The following is a 21856-nucleotide window of genomic DNA, read 5'->3' on the forward strand; positions in this document are numbered from 1 at the left end:
TATATATTAGACTGGTTGGGGGAATTCTGGGAGTTGGACAACTTCAAGTTGCCAAGACCGAGAAACTGATCTACAATGTCAGTAAATACAAATCAAGGCAATTGCAGTGGGAATACAACCTTGCTTTGGGAAGGCATCCTACACATGTTGGGTCTATAGGTCTGGTGGTCCAGATAGAGTCCCCAGACTTGAACACCTGAAGAAAAGATGGGATATCAAGTGCAGGTAAACAAGCTGAAAACACCTGAACAAAAGCCCAAAGCCCTGTTTTGTTTTGCTTTTTTATCAGGAGTGGAATTGTAACATTTTTCCTTCTTGGCCTCGTGTCTCACAGGGATTTCTCTGGCCATCGCCCTGCGGCCCTATCGGATGACCTATCGCCAGATCAAATACTTCTCCTTTCCTGGAGAGCTGCTGATGCGAATGCTGCAGATGTTGGTTCTTCCACTCATCGTCTCTAGCCTTATCACAGGTGAATGAGCAGGTTAACTGAGAATCACTGTCTTAAGTCAGATCAGATCATTAAAGTGCTCTCCAGCTTCTGGCAATCAGGAGCTACAGCAGGGGGAGGAACCTCCCTTTTCAGAGGCTCACTATTTCAATAGTGCACTCTACATGGGGCTACCCTTGAAGAGTGTTCGGAAACTGCAGGTAATCCAGAATGCAGCTGCGCGATCTGTCACTGGCTACGGATCATTGTGCTGATGCTCTGCGAACTGCACTAGCTACCAATTAGTCTCTGGTCACAATTTAAGGTGTTGGTTATGACCTATAAAGCCCTACATGGCTTAGAACCCGACTATCTATGAGACTCTCCTGCCACATACTTCCCATAGGCCAATAAGATGACACAGGGTGGGACTTCTCCAGGTCCCATCAACTAAGCAATGAAGATTGGCAGGACCGCTGGGAAGGGCCTTCTCTGTGGCTGCCCCTGCTCTATGGAACCAACTCCCCCCCGATGTCCGTACTGCTCCCACCCTGCTGGTCTTCCAAAAGGTTGCAAAGACCTGGCTTTTCCGACAGGCCTGGGAGCTATGAACGCTAGCATCTTGTCACACCCGTATTGTGAGTGTTTGTCATGGATGTTTGTGTTATTGGATTTTACAGGGTTTTATAATGGGTTTTTTTTAGCATTTAATATTTGACTTTTATTGTTGTACTGTATTTTACATTGTTGTAAGCTTCCCTGAGTCCCATTGGGATTGGGCGGCATAGAAGTCAATTAGATTAAATTAAATGAATCGTGCAGAATGCAGCTGCGAGAGCAATCATGGGCTTCCCTAGGTATGCCCATGTTACACCAACACTCCGCAGTCTGCATTGGTTGCCGATCAGTTTCCGGTCACAATTCAAAGTGTTGGTTATGACCTATAAAGCCCTTCATGGCATCGGACCAGAATCTGCGAGTCTGCGGAGAGGGGCGGCATACAAATCTAAATAAACATAAACATACCTCCGGAACCGCCTTCTGCCGCACGAATCCCAGCAACCAGTTAGGTCCCACAGAGTTGGCCTTCTCCGGGTCCCGTCGACTAAACAATGTCGTCTGGCAGGACCCAGGGGAAGAGCCTTCTCTGTGGCGGCCCCGACCCTCTGGAACCAGCTCCCCCCAGAGATTAGGATTGCTCCCACCCTCCTTGCCTTTTGTAAACTTCTTAAAACCCACCTCTGCCGTCAGGCATGGGGGAACTGAGACATCTCTCCCTGGCCTATATAATTTATGCATGGTATATTTGTGTATATGTCTGTTTTTTAAATAAGGGGTTTTTAGAGACTTTTTAATATTAGATTTGTGATATATTGTTCATATTATTGTTGTGAGCCGCCCTGAGTCTGCGGAGAGGGGCAGCATACAAATCTAATTAATAATAATAATAATAATAATAATAATAATAATAAAAATAAATTAAGTTAAATTAAATTAAATACAGTTGCTTAATTTTGGGAGAAGCCACAGGGATGAATGGTTCCCAGAGCACCTAGAAGAGCTGGATTCATTAACTGTTGAACTTACTGTTCTGATCCACCTCTTTCAAGGAGAATTAGATAAACCTTCTCTTTTCTGGTTGGTATCTTATCTTTTTGCGCAGAGAGAAACCAGATGCTGGTAAGATGTGCGACTAGCAGCCCGTCCCCCTCCCCATCCCCTACCACATCTGCCACCCCCCAACCCTGTGGGTCACTGATAAGGGCCCACAGGGTTGGCCTTCTCTGGGTCCTGTTGGTCAGACAGTGTCGGCTGGCGGGGCTGCAGGGGAGGGCCTTCTCTGTGGCGGCTCCAGCTCTCTGGATCCAGCTGCCCCCTGAGGTCTGTGTTGCCCCCACCTTATTGTCCTTCTGGAAGGCCTTGAAGGCCTGGGGCCATGGATAAATTGATACTATCTTGATCCGGCCACTTGGGATATGAATGATTTTTAATGGGTTGTAGATTATTTATACTGTTTTTAAGCACTTGAGGGTGGAAACTAAACAAGGAGAGAAGTAACTTAGAACTAAGGAGAAATTTCCTGACAGTTGAAACAATTAACCAGTTGAACAGTTTGCCTCCAGAAGTTGTGGATGCTCCAATGCTGGAAGGTTTTAAGCAGATGTTGGATGACCATCTGTCTGAAGTAATGTAGGGCCCTTGGACTAGAAGACCTCCAACTCTGTTGTTGTTGTTGTTATTATTATTATTATTATTATTTTTATTTGCTGTACACCACCCAAAGTCCGGAAGGAGTTGGGCAGCCTATAAGTATAATTACCTATAAAGCCCTTCATGGCACCGGACCAGGGTATCTATGAGACCGCCTTCTGCCGCATGAATCCCAGCGACTGGTTAGGTCCCACAGAGTGGGCCTTCTCCGGGTCCCGTCAACAAAACAATGTCGTTTGGCGCAGCCCAGGGGAAAAGCCTTATCTGTGGCGGCCCCGTCCCTCTGGAACCAACTCCCCCCGGAGATTAGAATTGCCCCCACCCTCCTTGCCTTTCGTAAGCTCCTTAAAACCTATGGGGGAACTGAGATATTCTTTCACCCTAGGCCTTTACAATTTATGCATGTTATGTTTGTTTGTAGGGATGTTTGGTTTTACAATAAGGGTTTTTAGTTGTTTTAGTATTGGATTTATATGATGTTTTTTATTACTGTTGTTAGCCGCCCTGAGTCTACGGAGAGGGGCGGCATACAAATCCAATAAATAAATAAATGAATGAATGAATGACAGACAGACAGACAGACAGACAGACAGACAGACAGACAGACAGACAGACAGACAGACAGACAAATTGTACCAGGACATCGTAACCAGTGTCTGGAAGCATCTCTGCTTCTCTTTCTCGGCTGGTCTTTGCAGGGAAAGTCCTTGCAATGTAAAGAAAAACTTCTCGCGAGTGGGAGAAGTTGTTAATTGCTCACACTGGTGAGAAGGGGTGGGTTTTTTTAACATTTCAAGGAGTTTCCCTGCAAAGACCGGCAGAGAAAGAGAAGAGACAAACTGCCAGACTCTAGTAAGATGTTTGGGCACAATTTGGGGGGTGGCAGATGGGGCAGGGAAAGGGAAGAGGCCGGGCTGCTAGACCCGCATCTTACCAGCATCGAAAGGCGGTGAAGACCTGGCTTTGCTGGCAGGACTGGGGGCCGTGAGTGTTAACACCTAGTCACCGCCAAACTATGATTTGCTCGGTGTGTATGATTGTATAGTTTAGCTAGGGGGTTTTATCATTTAGTTTAATGGGTGTTTATTGTTTTTACTATTTACTATTTGACTTTTATTGTAATGTTGTATTATTTTATTGCTCTAAACCACCCCGAGTCCCATGGGATTGGGCATCATATAAGTCAAATAAATTAAATTAAAATAAATTAAATTAAAAAGATAAAATAACTACCAAAAAGAGAAGGGGCAGGGAATGCATGTATATAGTTGGGGAAGGGGGGTTATTTTTGTGGGAGGGAAGCTTATCTCAACGCATGCCCTGAAAAGCTCTGTTGGGCTTAATATCAGGACATGCATTATTTTTAGGGAAACATGGTAGATGTAAAGGGGAAAATGGATATATACCAATACGGAAATGTTGCAAAGAGGAAACTGATATAAAATGGAAAAAAAACTATTTAATAAAAATCATTTTTAAAAAAACAAACCCCCTCTCCTGTGGTCTTCCGTTGCTGAATCATGACGCCCTTTCCTCCCTTCTCAGGCATGGCCTCCTTGGACAGCAGTGCCTCTGGCAAGATGGGAGTGCGTGCCGTCATTTACTACATGATGACCACCATCATCGCCGTCATCACTGGAATCTGTATGGTCCTCATCATCCATCCAGGAAAAGGGAGCAAGAAAGGCCTCCAAGGGGAGGGCAAGGTTGAGCAGGTCCATGCAACGGATGCTTTCATGGACCTCATCCGGTGAGCAACTTTAAGCCAGTGCAGAATCTTCCCAGGTTGGGCTGGTTGTGGAGCGTATAAAATGGTTGGAAGCTGTTAACGTTGCAGTGGGATGGGAGTGGCGAGGTGACCCTGGAAATAATTTTCTAGCACTTCCTCAGTTAATGTTCTCCACCAGGAAGTGAGCGATGCTTTCTTTTGCTAGATTTGTCCAACTAAACCGGTGGTTCCCAACCTTTTTTTGGCCAGGCCCCACCCAAGCGTCTCTAAAATCCTGAAGCCCTCCCCAACTGGTGACATAGAATTCTCCTTATTCAGAAAGTGAACCTTCACGCGGAGGAAGCCTAAAAGGCCATTAACTTGATTTAAACAAGGTTCCAATTGCCCCCATTAAAAATCAAATTGCCCCCCTGTGGGAACCTCTGAATTAAACTCTGTGGTCCCTGCTAGTGAAATTCCTAACTCAGTCAGGAGAGTTTCTATTCAGAGCAGTTGCCAGCGCCCCCGTTGCATTCCCGGTGACCGGCATGGGTGCGCAGGCATCCGGCATGTACGCACATACTGGTGTGAGATTCGGCCTCTGCACATGCGCAGGGAGTGAAATCTCACAAGGATACTCGTGCATAAGAGATGTCACCGATTTTCAGTGATTTCTTTGCTTCCGTGCATGCGCGGAAGCAAAAAAAAAATGCAAAAATCAGCGGAACCCCTCATGCGCGTGTGTCCTTGCACAAGATTTCGCTTCCTGCTCAAGCGCAGAAGCCGAATCTCACGCGGGCATGTATGCATTGCGGACGCGGAGATGTGTGCACATCTCCATTTTTCCTGTCGGGACAGCGTACTGGACCGTCCATGCTTCAGCTCAATGCTGGTTCAGAGGTCTTTGTATGGTGATTAGCCACAACTCAACGTCTTAAAATCTTAAAATTGCATTGGCAGTTCTGTGTTAGCAAAAACTTCAGAAGAGAAGGATTTAGGGGTAGTGATTTCTGACAATCTCAAAATGGGTGAACAGTGCAGTCAGGCAGTAGGGAAAGCAAGTAGAATGCTTGACTGCACAGCTAGAGGTATAACATGCAGGAAGAGGGAGATTGTGATCCCGCTATATAGAGTTCTGGTGAGATCACATTTGGAATACTGTGTTCAGTTCTGGAGACCTCACCTACAAAAAGATATTGACAAAATTGAATGGGTCCAAAGACAGGCTACAAGAATGGTGGAAGGTCTTAAGCATAAAACGTATCAGGAAAGACTTCATGAACTCAATCTGTATAGTCTGGAGGACAGAAGGAAAAGGGGGGACATGATCAAAACATTTAAATATGTTAAAGGGTTAAATAAGGTCCAGGAGGGAAGTGTTTTTAATAGGAAAGTGAACACAAGAACAAGAGGACACAATCTGAAGTTAATTGGGGGAAAGATCAAAAGCAACATGAGAAAATATTATTTTAGTGAAAGAGTAGTAGATCCTTGGAACAAACTTCCAGCAGACGTGGTTGGTAAATTCACAGTAACTGAATTTAAACATGCCTGGGATAAACATATATCCATCCTAAGATAAAATACAGGAAATAGTATAAGGGCAGACTAGATGGACCATGAGGTCTTTTTCTGCTGTCAGTCTTCTATGTTTCTATGTTTCTAAAATTGATGCTGCGGAGAGGGGCGGCATACAAATCCAATAGATAGATAGATAGATAGATAGATAGATAGATAGATAGATAGATAGATAGATAGATAGATAGATAGATAGATAGATAGATAGATAGATGATATAATAATAATAATAATAATAATAATAATAATAATAATAATAATAATAATAATAATAATTGATATCCTTGTCTTTTTGTCTCTTGTAGGAACATGTTTCCACCCAATCTTATAGAAGCCTGCTTTAGACAGGTAAGAAGAGTTGGACGATCCTAACTGGGAGCTTGCTTATTGTGACCAACTCAGAGTAGCCTTCAACTTTTGTAACTGAAATCAAACACTGCAACAATATTAATAATCAACAGTTCAGCATATGACCGAAACTGTCTTTCCGTATATAAAGAGTGTACACTACATCTCCCAGGTAAGTTAGCCAATGGGGAAATAGTGTCTCAAGGATTCCCCATTCATTTCGGATGATTTGCTGACTGACCTGTGCGCCACGCGAGACCTTTCTCCCCTGCAGAGTTTGTGAGAGTTGCTCATTTGGATGTGTGTGTCTCTCATAAGAGCCCCAGCTGATCCTTCCTTCTGCTTCCCTTCCAGTATAAGACTCAATACAGTGTCCGGGTTATCAACAGAACGGTTGTCAGCAACACTTCTCCTGCGGCCATGTTGCCACAGCAGCCCAATCGGGATACCAACAGCAGCGGTTTCAACTACAGTGCCACCATGGGCAGTTTGCCTCTCCTGCCACTTGAGAATGCTTTGGGAGTCTGGAATAATGTCACTAAAGCTCTAGGGAGCTTCCCGGAAGTGCTGAACTTTGAGGAGGTCATCCCCGGCCCGGGTTTTGTCAACGGGGTGAACGCCCTTGGCCTCGTTGTCTTCTCCATCTGCTTCGGCCTGGTGATTGGCAACATGAAGCAAAAGGGACACCCCCTGCGGGAATTTTTTGACTGCCTCAATGAAGCCATCTTGCGGATGGTGGCAGTCATCATATGGTGAGGAGAGGGTCCCTCCTAGGCCCAGCGGGGGGTGGGTGGGGTCAGGCTATGCAAACCTTTGAAAAGCAGGCTTACTCTGTGCTAACGTGGTTAAATGTAGGCCAGGATGAGGTCAGACTAGGGTCAGAAGACTTCCCAGGTATTCTATACTTACAGTGATGGGCTCCTAGAGGTACGGTCCGGTAGAAAATTTTTGATTCCCCCCCCCCCCTTTTTTCCCCTTCTGGATTCTGGGTATGTTTTTCCTATCGCAGTAAATGAGGTTGAATGTGTATAATTTTAGAAGAGCTGTGCATATGTGTGTGTGTACATACACATACAGTTTATATAGTAGATAATGTATATTTTTGTGTGCCTGTGTGTAATATGTATGTACGCATATGGCATATATACATAGAATTAAATAGTATATTTTGGATGTTCAGCAATAGGAAGTAGATAGGGAAATTGTATCTCTTTGAGGCGAGGAAAGGCCAGGCACCCTAACCCAAACCCTTGACGTGAGTGATGTCAAGTTGGCCACCTTTAAGCGAGTCGCATGACCTTTAAGCCATTCCCGGTCATATGATCATCAAGCCACTCTCACCTGGTCACATAGCCAGTAAGCCATACCCACAAATTAAGCCACGCCCAGTGGTAGTAAAACATTTTGCAGCCCATCACTGTATAGGCAATATACAGGCAGTCCTCGATTTACAACCAAAAATTACGTCGTTAAATGAGGCATTTATTAAGTGGGCTTTGCCCCATTTTGTGACCTTTTTTGCCACGGTTGTTAGGCAAATCATCGCAAGTCTTAATAGTTAGTAACCCCGTTGTTAAGTGGATCTGGTTTCCCCATTGACTCTGCTTGTCAGACGGTCACAAGAGGCCAATTCACGTGCCATGGCAAGGTCACAAATACGAGTCCGTTGCCAAGCGTCTGGATTTTGATCACGTGACCGTGGCATGGTTGCAACGGTCGTAACTCAAAAACGTTGCTAAGTCACTTTTTCCAGGAGCGTAACTTTGGTCACTATAAACGGTTGTAAATCAAGGACCGACTGTACTTACTGCAGTTTTAACCCTGCCACTGAGGAGAGTTCTCTAGGGCCCAGTGTTTCCCAACCTTGGCAACTTGAAGATATCTGGACTTCAACTCCCAGAATTCCCCAGCCAGCGAATGCTGGCTGGGGAATTCTGGGAGTTGAAGTCCAAATATGTTCAAGTTGCCAAGGTTGGGAAACACTGCTCTAGGCAGATTCTAAAACCGCAGAAACTTCAATTATTTATGCAGGAGGTGTCTTTCTGAGATTAGCCACCGGTAAATAAAGTGTAGAAGGGAGGCTTTTGTAGAATAGAGTTTGCTGGAGGGACAAATCAAAGAGTTGCTGTTTTATTTATTTACTTATTTAATTCAGATTTCTATGCCAGCCTTCTCCTGGGACTCAGGGTCTCTGTTACCTTCGTGCCTTACTTAGGAGCTTCCCTTTACAGTATCAAAGGCAGTTTGAGGCCTAGGAACAATTGAATTCTTCATCGAGAATGAAGGTCAATCTTTCCTAGCCTGGTGTCTTCCAGATGTCTTGGGATTTACAACTCAGGATTTTTAGTCATTAGGCTACTTTGCTACTTTGTTTCATTTATATATACTATATATAAATATTATATATTATATATACTGCTCAAAAAAATAAAGGGAACACTCAAATAACAAACCCTAGATCTGAATCAATGAAATATTCTCATTGAATATTCTCATCTGCACAACTATTTCATTTGCACAACAACATATGAAATTGACTGTCAATCAGTATTGCTTCCTAAGTGGATGGTTTGATGTCATAGAAGTTTGATTTACTTGAACTTATATTCTGTTTTTTAAGTGTTCCCTTTATTTTTTTGAGCGGTGTATTATATATGCTGCCCATTTCGCTGTTGAAGCAACTCTGGATGCCTTGAAAAAGGATTAAAAAAATATGAAAATTAAAATTAATGCGGATTATAGAAAGAACTTAAAAGTCAATAGCAGGGGTCCTCAAACTTGGCAACTTTAAGACTTGTGGACTTCAACTTGCAGAATTCTTCAGCCAGCTATGCTATGCTATACTATGCTGGCTGGAGAATTCTGGGAGTTGAAGTCCACAAGTCTTAAAGTGGCCAAGTTTGAAGATCTCTGGCCAAGGGAATGGGTAGCCCTGGGATGGGATCTCTCTACCTCATATCTTAGTTGACCAAGCCTTGTTGGAATTGTAGAATCAATACATCTGAAGGGCATCAGACTGGGAAACCTGGGTGATAATGACTAATCTGTTTTTTTAAAAGTATGTTAATTACTGTAAATTTATCTGTTTTAGCAGAATTGCTTGATGACCAGTAAGGTTGCTTGACCACTTTGGAATTCAGCAAATCTGAAACTTTTTAAACTTATTTTGCTTTCAGTGTTTAAATTGCCTTAACTAAAATGCGTATTTGCTGATCACCCAGGTGACTCCAATTGGTTCTGACTGGCAGCAGACCTAAGAAGCTTGATTTAGATTTGTCCGGAAAGAAAATTTTAAAAGAATCCGGTTGCCTTTTGGAAAAACTGCTTTGGGGATAACTTTGAGATCCTTCAGCACGAAAAAAACCCTAGTAAATTGTCAACTCATCTTTCCTGAAAAACACAAAGCATTGTCTGTTTTCCATGTCGGCTCAGAGCTGAGTTTAGGAATTGAGCACTGTTCTGACATGTTTTGTAACAGGTACGCCCCAATTGGGATCCTCTTTCTGATCGCTGGTAAGATCTTGGAGATGGAGGATATGGCAGTGATGGGAGGCCAATTAGGCCTGTACACCCTTACAGTTATTGTGGGGCTCCTGATCCACGGCCTCTGCGTCCTTCCGCTCATCTACTTCATTGTCACACGTAAAAACCCCTGGACCTTCATGGCTGGCCTCCTACAAGCCCTCGTTACGGCCTTTGGGACATCTTCCAGGTGATGGTTTCTCCAGGGGTGGGTTCCTCTTGCCTTTTTCTACTGGTGCACATCATGTTTCGTATGTTTCGCGCTTGATACACTCTCATGTGCATCTGTCCTTTAGTGCGATATTACTTCCGTGCATGCTCAGAGGGACGATTTTACACCCGCGCATGCCCAGAGAGCCAAAAGAAATGCTGAAAATTACCAAAAAAAAAAGATGGCCTGGCAAGGACAGTTCTAGGCTGCATTAACAGAAGGATAGAATCAAGATCACGTGAAGGGTTGATACCATTTTATAAGGCCTTGGTAAGGCCCCACTTGGAATACTGCATTCAGTTTCGGTCGCCACAATGCAAAAAGGATGTTGAGACTCTAGAAAGAGTGCAGAGAAGAGCGACAAAGATGATTAGGGGACTGGAGGCTAAAACATATGAAGGACAGTTGCAGGAATTGGGTATGTCTAGTTTAATGAAAAGACCGGGGGAGACATGATAGCAGTGTTCCCATATCTCAGAGATTGCCACAAAGAAGAGGGAGTCACCCTGTTCTCCAAAGCATCTGAGGGTAGAACAAGAAGCAATGGGTGGAAACTAAACAAGGAGAAAAGTAACTTAGAACTAAGGAGAAATTTCCTGACAGTCATAACAATTAATCAGTGGAACAGCTTGCCTCCAGAAGTTGTGAATGCTCCAACATTGGAAGTATTTAAGCAGATGTTGGATAACCAACTGTAGTAGTGTAGGATTTTCTGCCTAAGCAGGGGGTTGGACTAGAAGACCTCCAAGGTCCCTTCCAACTCTGTTATTATTATTATTAAGACAGCACTGGAGCTGTTGTGCCAAAAGTACGTCATCTGTGGGCCACCACCACACCAGTAAGAATTCACCTCTGGGTCTTTCACAAAGGAATGGGACAGGCAGGCAAGCCATCCAGAGACTCTGTGTGTATGTGTGTGTGTGGTTTTGTGTGTGTGTGTGTGTTGTTTCCAAGCCTTTTTGGAACTCGCTGCCGGAAAATGTAGCTCCCAGCCAAACCAACGGATTGGAGATATTAAGTCACAAGCGGTGTGTGTGTGTTGTGTGTCGGATTAGTTGCCAGGCCCTTTTGTTGTTCACAGTTGGAAGAAGCAGCTCTTAACAAGATGGGGGAGAAGCGGGAGTTAAGGATATTGGCTTGGAAGTACAGTATATAGAGAAAAAAAGCTTTTCTTTCCTTTGGAAGCAACTGGTAAGCCATAATTTGTTCCAGCAAACACAATTAATTAAAGTAATTAATTGTTAATGTTGGGTTTTTTTTATCATTTGGGTTTATGTCTAAAACTTGTTGCTATTATTTCAATTTGTATGCTGCCCACTCTGAGCAATTCACAAGTAAAAACATTTTAACACCTGGAAAAAAATTGCAGCGAAAAATAAAATAATAGATTAAAAGAATGACAAAAAACAAGACATCCACATAATTCAAAGTTACTGTTGCTTTGTTAAATTGTTTTTAATTTTGTATGCTCCACAGAGTCATTTGAGAAACAGCCATATAAATGGAAATAATGAATAAATAAATATAATATTCTTGAAACTGTTTTGCAACTCTGCTCAAATTTCATCCCAGGCAAATTGCATTCCTGCTTGTACAAGAGAATATAGGGTTATGAATGAACTCGCTCTTAAAAGGCCATTCAGGTTAAGAACCTTTCTGATTTTTTCTTCCTGTTAATTTTAAAATGGCTTCTGCATCTTAAGAAGATTTTTCATTCCACTTTCTATCATTGATTAAAACAATCACACCCACAGGCACACTAGCAAAATCTGGTAATTAACATTCAGTCATAAATATGAAAAGATTAAAAATGTAGCATAAATAAAATAGCAGAACATGGCATTAAAAGTAGAGAAATAGCAAAGTTAAAATCTACCGTTCATTTGGAGGTTTACATGGTTCTGATCTGGACTCAAATGGTCAGTCTAGGACAATGTTTCTCAAAGTTGACAACTTCTATGAATCGGCAAAAAAATATACATAAGGATGTGAAACTTGCTTGCTTATCTCGTTTCCCCTTGCAGTCACTGACAGTTTTCTGAAGTTCTTCCAAGGAACTGAGTGATTGTGTAAACCATTTTAAATATCTTAAAGCTATTCTTGGAGAATAGTAGAAGAAGGTGGACTAGTCGAAGCTCAGTTTGGTTCATGCCCGTTGTACTAATGGGCTAGGAATGAATTTGAAAGCAGCATTCATAGGGATGGGCTGAAAAAAGAGGCTGCCACAACATATTTCTGCCATAGCTAGCTGCGAGTGGGGGAGGCAAGGGTTTAGGTGAACCCTTAGCTCTGATCATCGTTTGTCCTGCCCACACACCCTTGTTCTATGCCAGCGATGGCGAACCTTTTTTATGTCGGGTACTGAAAGTGCATGCATGCCCGCTATTGCGCATGCGCAAGTGCCCACACCCATAATTCAATGCCAGGGGAGGACAAACAATGGCCTCTCCTCTCGGAGGCCCTCTGGAGGCCAGAAACAATTTGTGGTGGGCCTGGTAGGCCTGTTTTTCACTTCCCCAGACTCCAGAGGCTTTTGTGGAGCCTGCGGAGGGCAAAGATGCCCTCTCCCATCCCCCTGGAGGCCCTCTGGAAGCCAAAAAGGCCCTCCCAGAGCCTCTGTGCGAGCCAAAAATCAGCTGGCGAGCATGCAAGTGCGCGCTAGAGCTAAGCTAGGGTATATCTGCTCGCGTGCTGACAGGTATGGTGCCATAGGTTTGCCATCACTGTTCTATGCTATCCATTTATAACTTAATTTCTGGCTTGTTGGCTGGCCCAGCTGCGTTCCACGCCGTGCCTCCTGTTTAGGAGCCTGTTGGAAGCTGTTTCTCTCCCAAAGGTGCACACGCGTGCAAAGTGAATACGCATGTGTGCGCGCTCAAAACCAGTGAACCCTCTGCTAGCGAAAGTGCAGCACATGTCAGGGGGTGGGGAGGCCATAAGTGAGCACCAGCTGAGAATGTTTGGTGCCATAAAAACATAGAAACATAGAAGATTGACAGCAGAAAAAGCCCTCATGGTCCATCTAGTCTGCCCTTATAATATTTTGTGCATTTTATCTTAGGGTGGATATATGTTTATCCCAGGCATGTTTAAATTCAGTTACTGTGGATTTACCAATCACGTCTGCTGGAGGTTTGTTCCAAGCATCTACTACTCTTTCAGTAAAATAATATTTTCTTACATTGCTTCTGATCTTTCCTCCCACTAACTTCAGATTGTGTCCCCTTGTTCTTGTGTTCACTTTCCTATTGAAAACACTTCCCTCCTGAACCTTATTTAACTCTTTAATATATTTAAATGTGTTTCCCTTCTACCCTCCAGACTATACAGATTGAGTCCATGAAGTCTTTCCTGATAGGTTTTCATCATCAAAAAGGCCAGATTGTGAGGGTCTTTGGTATTCTTTGAGTTTGGTGATTTTCTTGCCGACATTACATTACCAAACTAGGTAACATCATCAGTGCTAGAAGGGAGCGGAGTTTGCAAGAAAACTACCAAGCTCAGAGAGCACCAAGAGCCGCACAGTTCAATTCCGAGCGATAAATATTCTCTTGTATCAGTCCCGGTTTGCACTGATTTGAGCAGAGCCTCTCAAGGGAGGTCCCAAAAAGCAGGCAAATCTGTGTTGGAGCAGGCGTTCAGATACCAAACCCATTGGTTTTAAGCTTTGTGTTTGAATTAGGCTGAGAGGAGCCATCTTGGGTCCCTTCTGGCCTTGTCCGCAAGTTATGAGATGTTTTGCTTCCAGCTCAGCCACGCTGCCTGTCACATTCCGTTGCCTGGAAGAAAATAACAAGGTGGATAAACGAATTACCAGGTTTGTTCTGCCAGTGGGAGCAACTATCAACATGGATGGCACTGCACTTTACGAAGCTCTGGCAGCCATCTTCATCGCACAGGTCAACAACTACCAGCTTGACTTCGGTCAGATCATTACTATTAGGTGGGTACAGACACATGCAGGTGATAAACTACCTGTAGGGACTTGCCTCTCCTCTCAAGAAAGCAGGAATCTTAAAACACATCATTTCAAAAGGAGCTTTTACTGGGAGATAGTGATAGCAAGGAAAGCAAGGGGGGATCTGAAATTCCCGCTCAAAACCATTAGGTTAAAAGTTGCAGAAAGTCCAGTCTGAAAGGAAGCCGATCCATAGTTATAGGAACCTGGGGCTGAGAAAGTGATAAAAATCTGTTCTGAGCTTGTTCCCTCAGAGCTGAGACAGATCAGATGGCCCCAGGCTACTCCCTCCCCTTCCAAAGATACGTCAAACTAAAGACGAGACAGGCCCATTATGATAGAGATCTATGGGGAACCTGATACTACCTGTGCTGGTTTGCTTTATCAGGGATGCTGTGCTCCTTCGCACAGAGGTCCCCAACTTTTCCAGCTCGGTTGATGTGGTGGCGGGTGGAGGGGATGGTTTCACATGCGCAACCTAATGCGAAAATGTAACTTTGCACGCTTGCTCACCACTTGCGTGCCTGGGTCCAAAGAGACCACAACCCGGAAATTGAGGACCCTTGGTTTAGTACAGATTTGCCTTATGAGATGTTGGATATGTGGATAGTGTCCTTCTGCCTTTGTTTTACTTCCTTATGTCTATTATCTTAAAATTCAATTTTTAAACCTTGCTGCATTTTATATCAGCAGTCAAAGAACTTTTGGGTTTGTTTCCCCATCCTCTAGCTAGAGCAGCAAAGGCCAAGCTAAATAATTCTGCAGAATTATTTCTCAGCTTGCAAACTTCGGGTTTTAATGCAGGTTTTTCCAAACTGGTGCCCTCCAAACTGGTGAATGATCAATTGTGTTGTTTCATGACCTACGTGCAGTTTTTGGGGTATCTCTTCTCTCCAGGGTTGATCAAGGAGGAAGTCTGTTAATAGAAAGGTAGTATCTGTTGGAATGCCAGTAATTGTTTTTCTGGTGTTCTAGGTTATAATTTCCACAGCCCTTTGGCCTGTGAGATTCATAATCCAGGACCTCCTGCAGAACACCAATTTAGAGAAGAGGAAAAACAAAATGTGTGAGGCACAACCTTGTTAATACTCCTCTAACCCCTCTTCACCACAGCATTACTGCCACGGCAGCCAGTATCGGAGCTGCCGGCATTCCGCAAGCGGGCCTAGTGACCATGGTAATCGTGTTGACGTCTGTCGGGTTGCCAACAGAGGACATCACTTTGATTATGGCTGTGGACTGGTTCCTGTAAGTCCGTGCGAGAGAGAAATGGTTGGGGCTAAGGGTTATGCTTGTGTTTAAGTCCACTTTAAATAGATATAGCCCACAAATAGACCTATTTTCTGCCTCCCCACATCCATATTGTAATGGAGATGCCAGAATTTCTCCTGCCCAACTATTATTGAAAAGTGGAAATACCCACGTTCAGTGGTAGAATACCTGCTCTGCCTATAGAAAGAACTGTATTCAATCTCCAGCATCATTTGACTAGGCAGTTGGAGACCTGGGGATCTGCTGCCCTTTTGTATTGATGATATATTGAGTATAGGTAGTCCCTCTTTAGAAGCTGCAATTGAGACTGGTACATTAGTTGTTAAGCCAAGCAGTCACTAAGTGAAACTGCAACTCTACTTTCAGTATTACTTCTTTAGACAGTCACTGAAAGAGAACTCCCTGTAGCAATTCTGGGTGCTTGTGGTAAGAAAAATAAGATAAGATTTAAAGATGAGGATGGCTGTTAATTCAAAGGGCAATCAAGAATACAGAAAGGAAAGATGGGAGTCACAGTTCTACATTAAGCATGGTAGTTAAAAACCAGGTCTTTCGGAAACCTTAAGCAGTGTTTGAGTTGTGAAGTTGTGATACGAAATCCAGCATATCAATCTCGTTTTATGTGTATTACTGTTTTTGTGAAAATAATAATAATGATGATGATGATAATGTCTATAATTGTATCACAATGGCCAATTGTGGTACTGGTGATGTCGATGATAGTCACCTTGTTTTTGTCAACCAGCATAACGTTTTGTGTATTATACACCAGTACCATATGTGTTTGTATGTGAAAAATCCCACAAGGTGACTTATTATTATTATTATTATTATTATTATTATTATGATGATGTAATGCTACTGGATGACAATAAAAGGGGTTGCAAGGCCTTGTCCAGGACAGGATTGCCTTCCCCAGATGATGAAGCTGGCCTCTTGTCTCACTTAATGACGACAAACAGTCTCACATGGATATTGCTGGCTATTATTATTATTAGCCAGCAATATCCATGTGAGACTGTTTGTCGTCATTAAGTGAGACAGGAGGCCAGCATCACCATCTGGGGAAGGCAATCCTGTCCTGGACAAGGCCTTGCAACCCCTTTTATTGTCATCCAGTAGCATTAGTCATCAGGTTATATCTCATTGGATATTAGAGAATACACAATCTTATTGGCTAGTTTAAAGCAAGGGTTGCCTCATGTTTGCCTCGTGGACAGTGAATGATCAATTGTGTTGTTTCATGGCCTCCGTGCAGTTTTTGGGGTATCTCTTCTCTCCAGGGTTGATCAAGGAGGAAGTCTGTTAATAGGAAAGGTAGTATGTGTTGGAATGCCAGTAATTGTTTATCTGGTGCCTTATCACAGGATTTTAGCCAACTCGGTGGTATGCCAGCCAGAGACAGCTTTTAATCCCATCTCCACACTGTCGTTACCCGTTCTGATGGCCTTGATAACTGCAGCCCTCTCCCAAGCCATTTTTGACTTGACAATTCCTTCTTCTGCTTTCAGAGACCGCCTCAGAACCACCATCAATGTGCTGGGGGATTCGCTGGGCGCTGGTGTGGTGGAGCATCTCTCTCGCCATGAGCTGGAGATGCAGGATGCTGAGCTCAGCAACTCAGTCCTCGAAGAGAACGAAAAACCATACCATCTAATATACCAAGAGAACGACACCCACAAGCATCTCAACAGTGAGACGCCAATGTGACTTGGAGGAGTGGGGTGTTGCCGGGATAGGATCTGTAAAATGCCACAACTGTGAAGCGCTAGAGAAGCAAGAGCCAGCCACAGTCCTCCCACAGACTCTCGTTTTCCCTGTTCCCCATCACCAGGAAAGAAAAAGGAATGTTTTTTCTAGAACGGTGATTGTGCTCCTACAATTGTGATTTGACAATAAGAGTTCGACCTCACCTATCCTGCCTCTTAACCACAGCTGGTATTATCCTGCACTAAGTCAACTCCACATTTCCTTGCCAAGAAGACAAAACTTGGAACATATTGTCCTGTGCCATAAAGACCAACGTTTATTTAAATCTTGTACTACAATTTTACCGATTGTGCTCATTTTTGAATTTCTTTTTAAGCACTTGAAAGAAAAAACCGCAGCCAAATAATATATTGTGCATATGATGCTATATTGGTATGGGAAATGTTTATTTATGAGGATCATTAAAGTGGAGAATTATGTACAGCCTGTGTTTTTTAAAAAATGGTATGTGCAATTTGTTGCTGCTTCATTACAATTGAATGTTACATGTAGTCCCTGTTTAGCGTTACAGCGGTGATGAAAAACTCACTCTGTCCTACATTTGTGACCTTTGGAAGGTTCCTTTCTCTTTGTAAAGCTTACAAGCACAAAGGAAAACTGAAGTAAAGGTCATAAGTGTAGTTGCAGTTTTACTTAGCAATCATTTTGCTAGTCCCAATTGTGGTCACTAAATGAGGACTGCTTGAACTATAGTATCATAATGGCAATGCTTATTTGCTTTTGTTACCTTATTGGTAATTGTTCAGAACATAGTAGTTTTGTTTATCAATCTAAGATGCATAAAGCTCAATACCTTGTAGTTTTTTTTTAATACATTGGTAACTGTTTTCAGAGACAAATAAGCAAGGCAGCCAGCCTCTCTTCTGTAGCTGCTCACAGCACCAAGGTACATAGCCTTGAATTGTGGCTCATGGTTTTTGACAGATATTGGCTACCCCAGTTGTCTCATATCCTTTGAAAGCCACTGAAGATACAGTCCTGTTGGCTCTTATGTAAACCTCAGGGCCTGGATGACTCTGACGGATCTCCAGCCTGGCAAAAGGACCAGTACACACTCCAGAGGCACCATGCTCATGCCTTTTCACATATTGATTCAAAAATCTCTACAATGCGTGTGTGTGTGTGTGTGGGACATTGTGGAATGTATCATAGCACGCCATCAATATTCAATTTACTGCAAACGGGTATTTGCAAAGCAGAGCTAGGAAACAGCAATTTGGCAACTTAGCTGGGAAAATGTTTTTATTAATCAGAAGAACAATATTTGGGTTTATTACAGGTGTTCACAGGAAATGTCTTTTTTAAGATCAAATCCAAGACAGCAAAAATCCAACACTCTTCCGTGTTCTCTTTCTTTCTTTGCTAGGTAGAGAGAACTTTCCTTTAGGCTTCCTGGTTACTTCACTTTTTTAACTGCATGACAACATCCTTCTTTCCCTCTGCTAGAATTTTGCTTGTTGCATGCTTAATTGTTGCCTAGTCTTTGTCTCTGATGTTCATCTCCTCCCCAGCTTCTACCAGTCTCCCACCCAGCAAAGGCCTGCCGTCTTCGGCGTTAGCGGTGCGCCCTCTGAGGCCGTTGCGGGCGCACACGTGCCCATTGGCGTGAAATTTACTTTCTGCGCATGCACGGCAACTAAAATTTTGTGTGAGGATGCGCACGAGAGCGAGATTTCTGCCAATATTTTTGCTTTCATGCATGCCCAGAAGCAAAAGAAACAGCGAAAATCGCCAAAATCTCACTCAAGCATCTTCACGCAAGATTTTGCTTGCTGTGCATGCGCAGAAACCAAATCTCACGTGGGTGAGCGCGGGCAAGTGTCGGGGACGTGCAGCTGGGTTCACATCCCAAAAATTGCTACTGGAACGTAGCATCTTACCGCAGGCTATCAGTGCTCCCACTCCATCATATCTGGGCAAGTCATAAGGGGAGAAACCCTGCCATGAAGCACAAAAGTTGGAAGGAATTTCTTGAGAGTAGTGTTTTTTGGCACATGATGCTGAAAGGAAGCCAAACAAATAACTCTTGCTAGGAGATCTATTTTGTTGGACTGAGTCAGAGTTGTCAGGCTGGCTCTCAGGAATGCTGCTCATGGCCAGCCTGTATCTCCGTGCTATATTTATCAAGTACTAGTAGCTGGATACCCATGCTTCCCTACAAACTATGTGACTGGGCTTGATAAATTGACAGTTAAACCTTGAAAATTAATGGGTAGTTATGATTGGGCTTGATATATTGGCACTTAAAGTTTGGGAGGGGGAGCAGAATGTCTCAACCCCCAGCCCGCAGGCCAGATGAGTCATGTGCTGGCCATGCTCACTGGCAGTTGGAACAGAGTTCTTTTCAGGAGGGGAGGGGGAGTAGAACATCTAACTTCTTAGCATCAGAGTGTGTTAATAATAATAATAACATAAGAAATAACTAATGATCTGATGGTCATTTCAAAAAAACCTTTCTTAGCATGCACCTAGAAGTCAAGAGGAACATACGTGCCAAGGTTCAAGTTCATAGGCTTTACGGTTCTGAAGATTTCGTGATGATAAGTGAGTTGTTTTTGCCTTTTATGTATATAGATTGCCGTCTGGAGAATGACTTGGAAAACAATATGCAGCTGTTGCGTTGTGAATTTTAAACCTTTGTCCTAGGACATAGTATTATGAAAGAACAAAATGTGTACTGTGATTTTTGTATGGGTCAGCACACTCCTAATCCCTTCCCCAAAATCTTGGGATCTGATAGGAGGTATGCCTTTCCTATGGCAGCCTCTGCCCTCTGAAACACTCTGCCCCTTGACGTTTGGCAAGGCTTCTGTCTTCTTAAACTTCTGTAAAACTTTAAAGACCCAGCTTACTTTCTCCCCAAATGCTGGGATCAGATTGAAAAACTGCACATTAGAATAATTGTTTTCTTTTTAATGCGTTTTCAATGTGTTGAGTTTTACAGTTTTAATATGGTTTTATATGCTGTTTAAACACTTTGGGAGCTGCCCAGAGTTGGTGAGAAGATGGGCAGCTGTATACATGTTTTAAATAAAATGAATAAAGTATATATTATTTTAGGAGGTACTTTGTGGTCCTTTGGTACAGATGGGACAGTATCCCGAGCAACCATTTGCTTATTCGTGGTTGTTCTGGCTTAGGCTAGTCAGATGATAGTTGAATAAATTGCTTCTCGGACACTTACATGTTCAAACAGTAACACTTCTATTTATTTCTTCTACTTCATTCTAGTACAATATAATTCTGTGACGCAGCAGAATTACTTTCAGTTTTTCCCATGAGAAACTCGATCATTTATCTTTATTATTGCTTCACTGGCTGCTGGAGGAATTCCTTAATTATTTGGCCAGTTTCTGCTGATTAGAAAGGCAATAAAAAGGCAATAACTCACGCGATAAGAACTTCACATTCTGGAGCTCCCGGGCAGGAATCCATGTTGGCTGGATGTCAGATTGACGTAAGCAGCTATTGCTTCCATCCAATTCCGGATGTAATTAATTAATTAATTAATTATATCACATCCGGAATTGGATGGAAGCAATAGCTGCTTGCTTAATTAATTAATTGACTACGCTCTAAAATGCATCTCAAAATTTCTTCCCACTAACTTCTTCTGACCTTTTCTGCTGCCTTCTGAATTCTGGATCAATCCATCTCAAATCCACATCTGTCTGCAAGCTTTCACTCGAAAGCTGTTCTCCCATTTCAACTTCACCTTCACTAAAATTCTCTTCATCTCCTAAATCAGGTAAATTGACAGGTTCCATTTCACCTTCGCCCTCAGAATCTGAGCATCCCAACGGCTGACAGGGAGCACACACAACACCGGTGAGGGCCAGATCACGTTTAGTTAGCTCCCAGGCAATAAGGCAAAATCCAAATTGACACAGGATGCTTTGGCACAATGGCTCCCGGGCTCATTGATAGGTAATAGGATTCCACTGCTGGGACAGAGGGCAGGAGGAATGTTACAGTACTGATGTGCTACCAGTAGTGGGCTGCTGCATCGATCGTCCGGTACGGAGTCCTGGTTGGAAAAATGGAGATGCACACGCATCTCCATGTCCCTGACGCATACATGCCGGCATGGGTGCAAGATGGCTTTGTTAATAAATTGTATCATTACCAAGAAAGCACAGGAGTGGAAATTGATTTATTTCTCAGATGCTACTTGGTTCGCTGACACTACCACTCTATAGAGTGGCCAGTATTGGGAGTAGCCCATTACTGTTGCTATCCTTTCCCAGAGTGGGGGTTGCTACAACACCCCAAAGCAGAGTTCTTTATATACCTACCAGGGGACGTTGTGAACTCCAATACTCTGGACATTTTTAAGAGGAAATTGGACTGCCATTTGGCTAGGATGCTATAGGGTTCCTGCTTAGGCAGGGGGTTGGACTTGATGACCCGCATGGTCCCTTCCAACTCTAACAATAAATAAAATAAAATAAAATAGGGAATCAGGAGTTCTGCTAACCAACACCAGTGGCTGAAGCTGAGCAGTTAATTGGTGATTATGGGTAAAAATACTCCTAAATCCATTCTGAATCAGTTCCTTTCCTTCACCCCAGATTGGATGGATATGTGATAACCCTTATCCTTCCCCCTCACACCTATGAATTTTCTTGGGAGCAGGAAATCTTGCTATTTTCTTACTAGTCTTTTTGCCTGTTTGCTTGCCCTTTCCCGGCAAAATGATCTGTGCTTCCTCTGCTTTTGCTGCTTGTTCGCTTGAAGTAGATACGAAATTTCTCCTTAGTTCTGGGTTGTTTCTCTCCTTGATTAGTTTCCACCCATTGCTTCTTGTCCTACCCTCAGGTGCTTTGGAGAATAGTTTGACTCTCTCTT

General features: G+C 43.2%; 1 protein-coding gene across 3 annotated transcripts in view; it reads left to right on the plus strand.

Annotated features, from left to right (window-relative positions):
- The window catches only part of LOC139165028 (excitatory amino acid transporter 1-like), a 53807-nt gene extending 33737 nt beyond the window's left edge, over positions 1-20070 (plus strand). For all 3 annotated transcript variants that reach the window (XM_070747897.1, XM_070747906.1, XM_070747917.1), the window contains exons 4-11: positions 335-472; positions 4187-4391; positions 6233-6275; positions 6630-7027; positions 9754-9987; positions 13757-13951; positions 15080-15214; positions 16750-20070. In XM_070747897.1, coding sequence (XP_070603998.1) covers positions 335-472; positions 4187-4391; positions 6233-6275; positions 6630-7027; positions 9754-9987; positions 13757-13951; positions 15080-15214; positions 16750-16948 — 1547 coding nt within the window. In that variant the 3' untranslated portion in view covers positions 16949-20070. The remainder of the gene's footprint in view (positions 1-334; positions 473-4186; positions 4392-6232; positions 6276-6629; positions 7028-9753; positions 9988-13756; positions 13952-15079; positions 15215-16749) is intronic.
- The last annotated feature ends 1786 nt before the right edge of the window (positions 20071-21856 follow it).

The sequence above is a fragment of the Erythrolamprus reginae genome, chromosome 1 (genome assembly GCF_031021105.1).
Source record: "Erythrolamprus reginae isolate rEryReg1 chromosome 1, rEryReg1.hap1, whole genome shotgun sequence".
Classification (NCBI taxonomy): domain Eukaryota; kingdom Metazoa; phylum Chordata; class Lepidosauria; order Squamata; family Dipsadidae; genus Erythrolamprus; species Erythrolamprus reginae.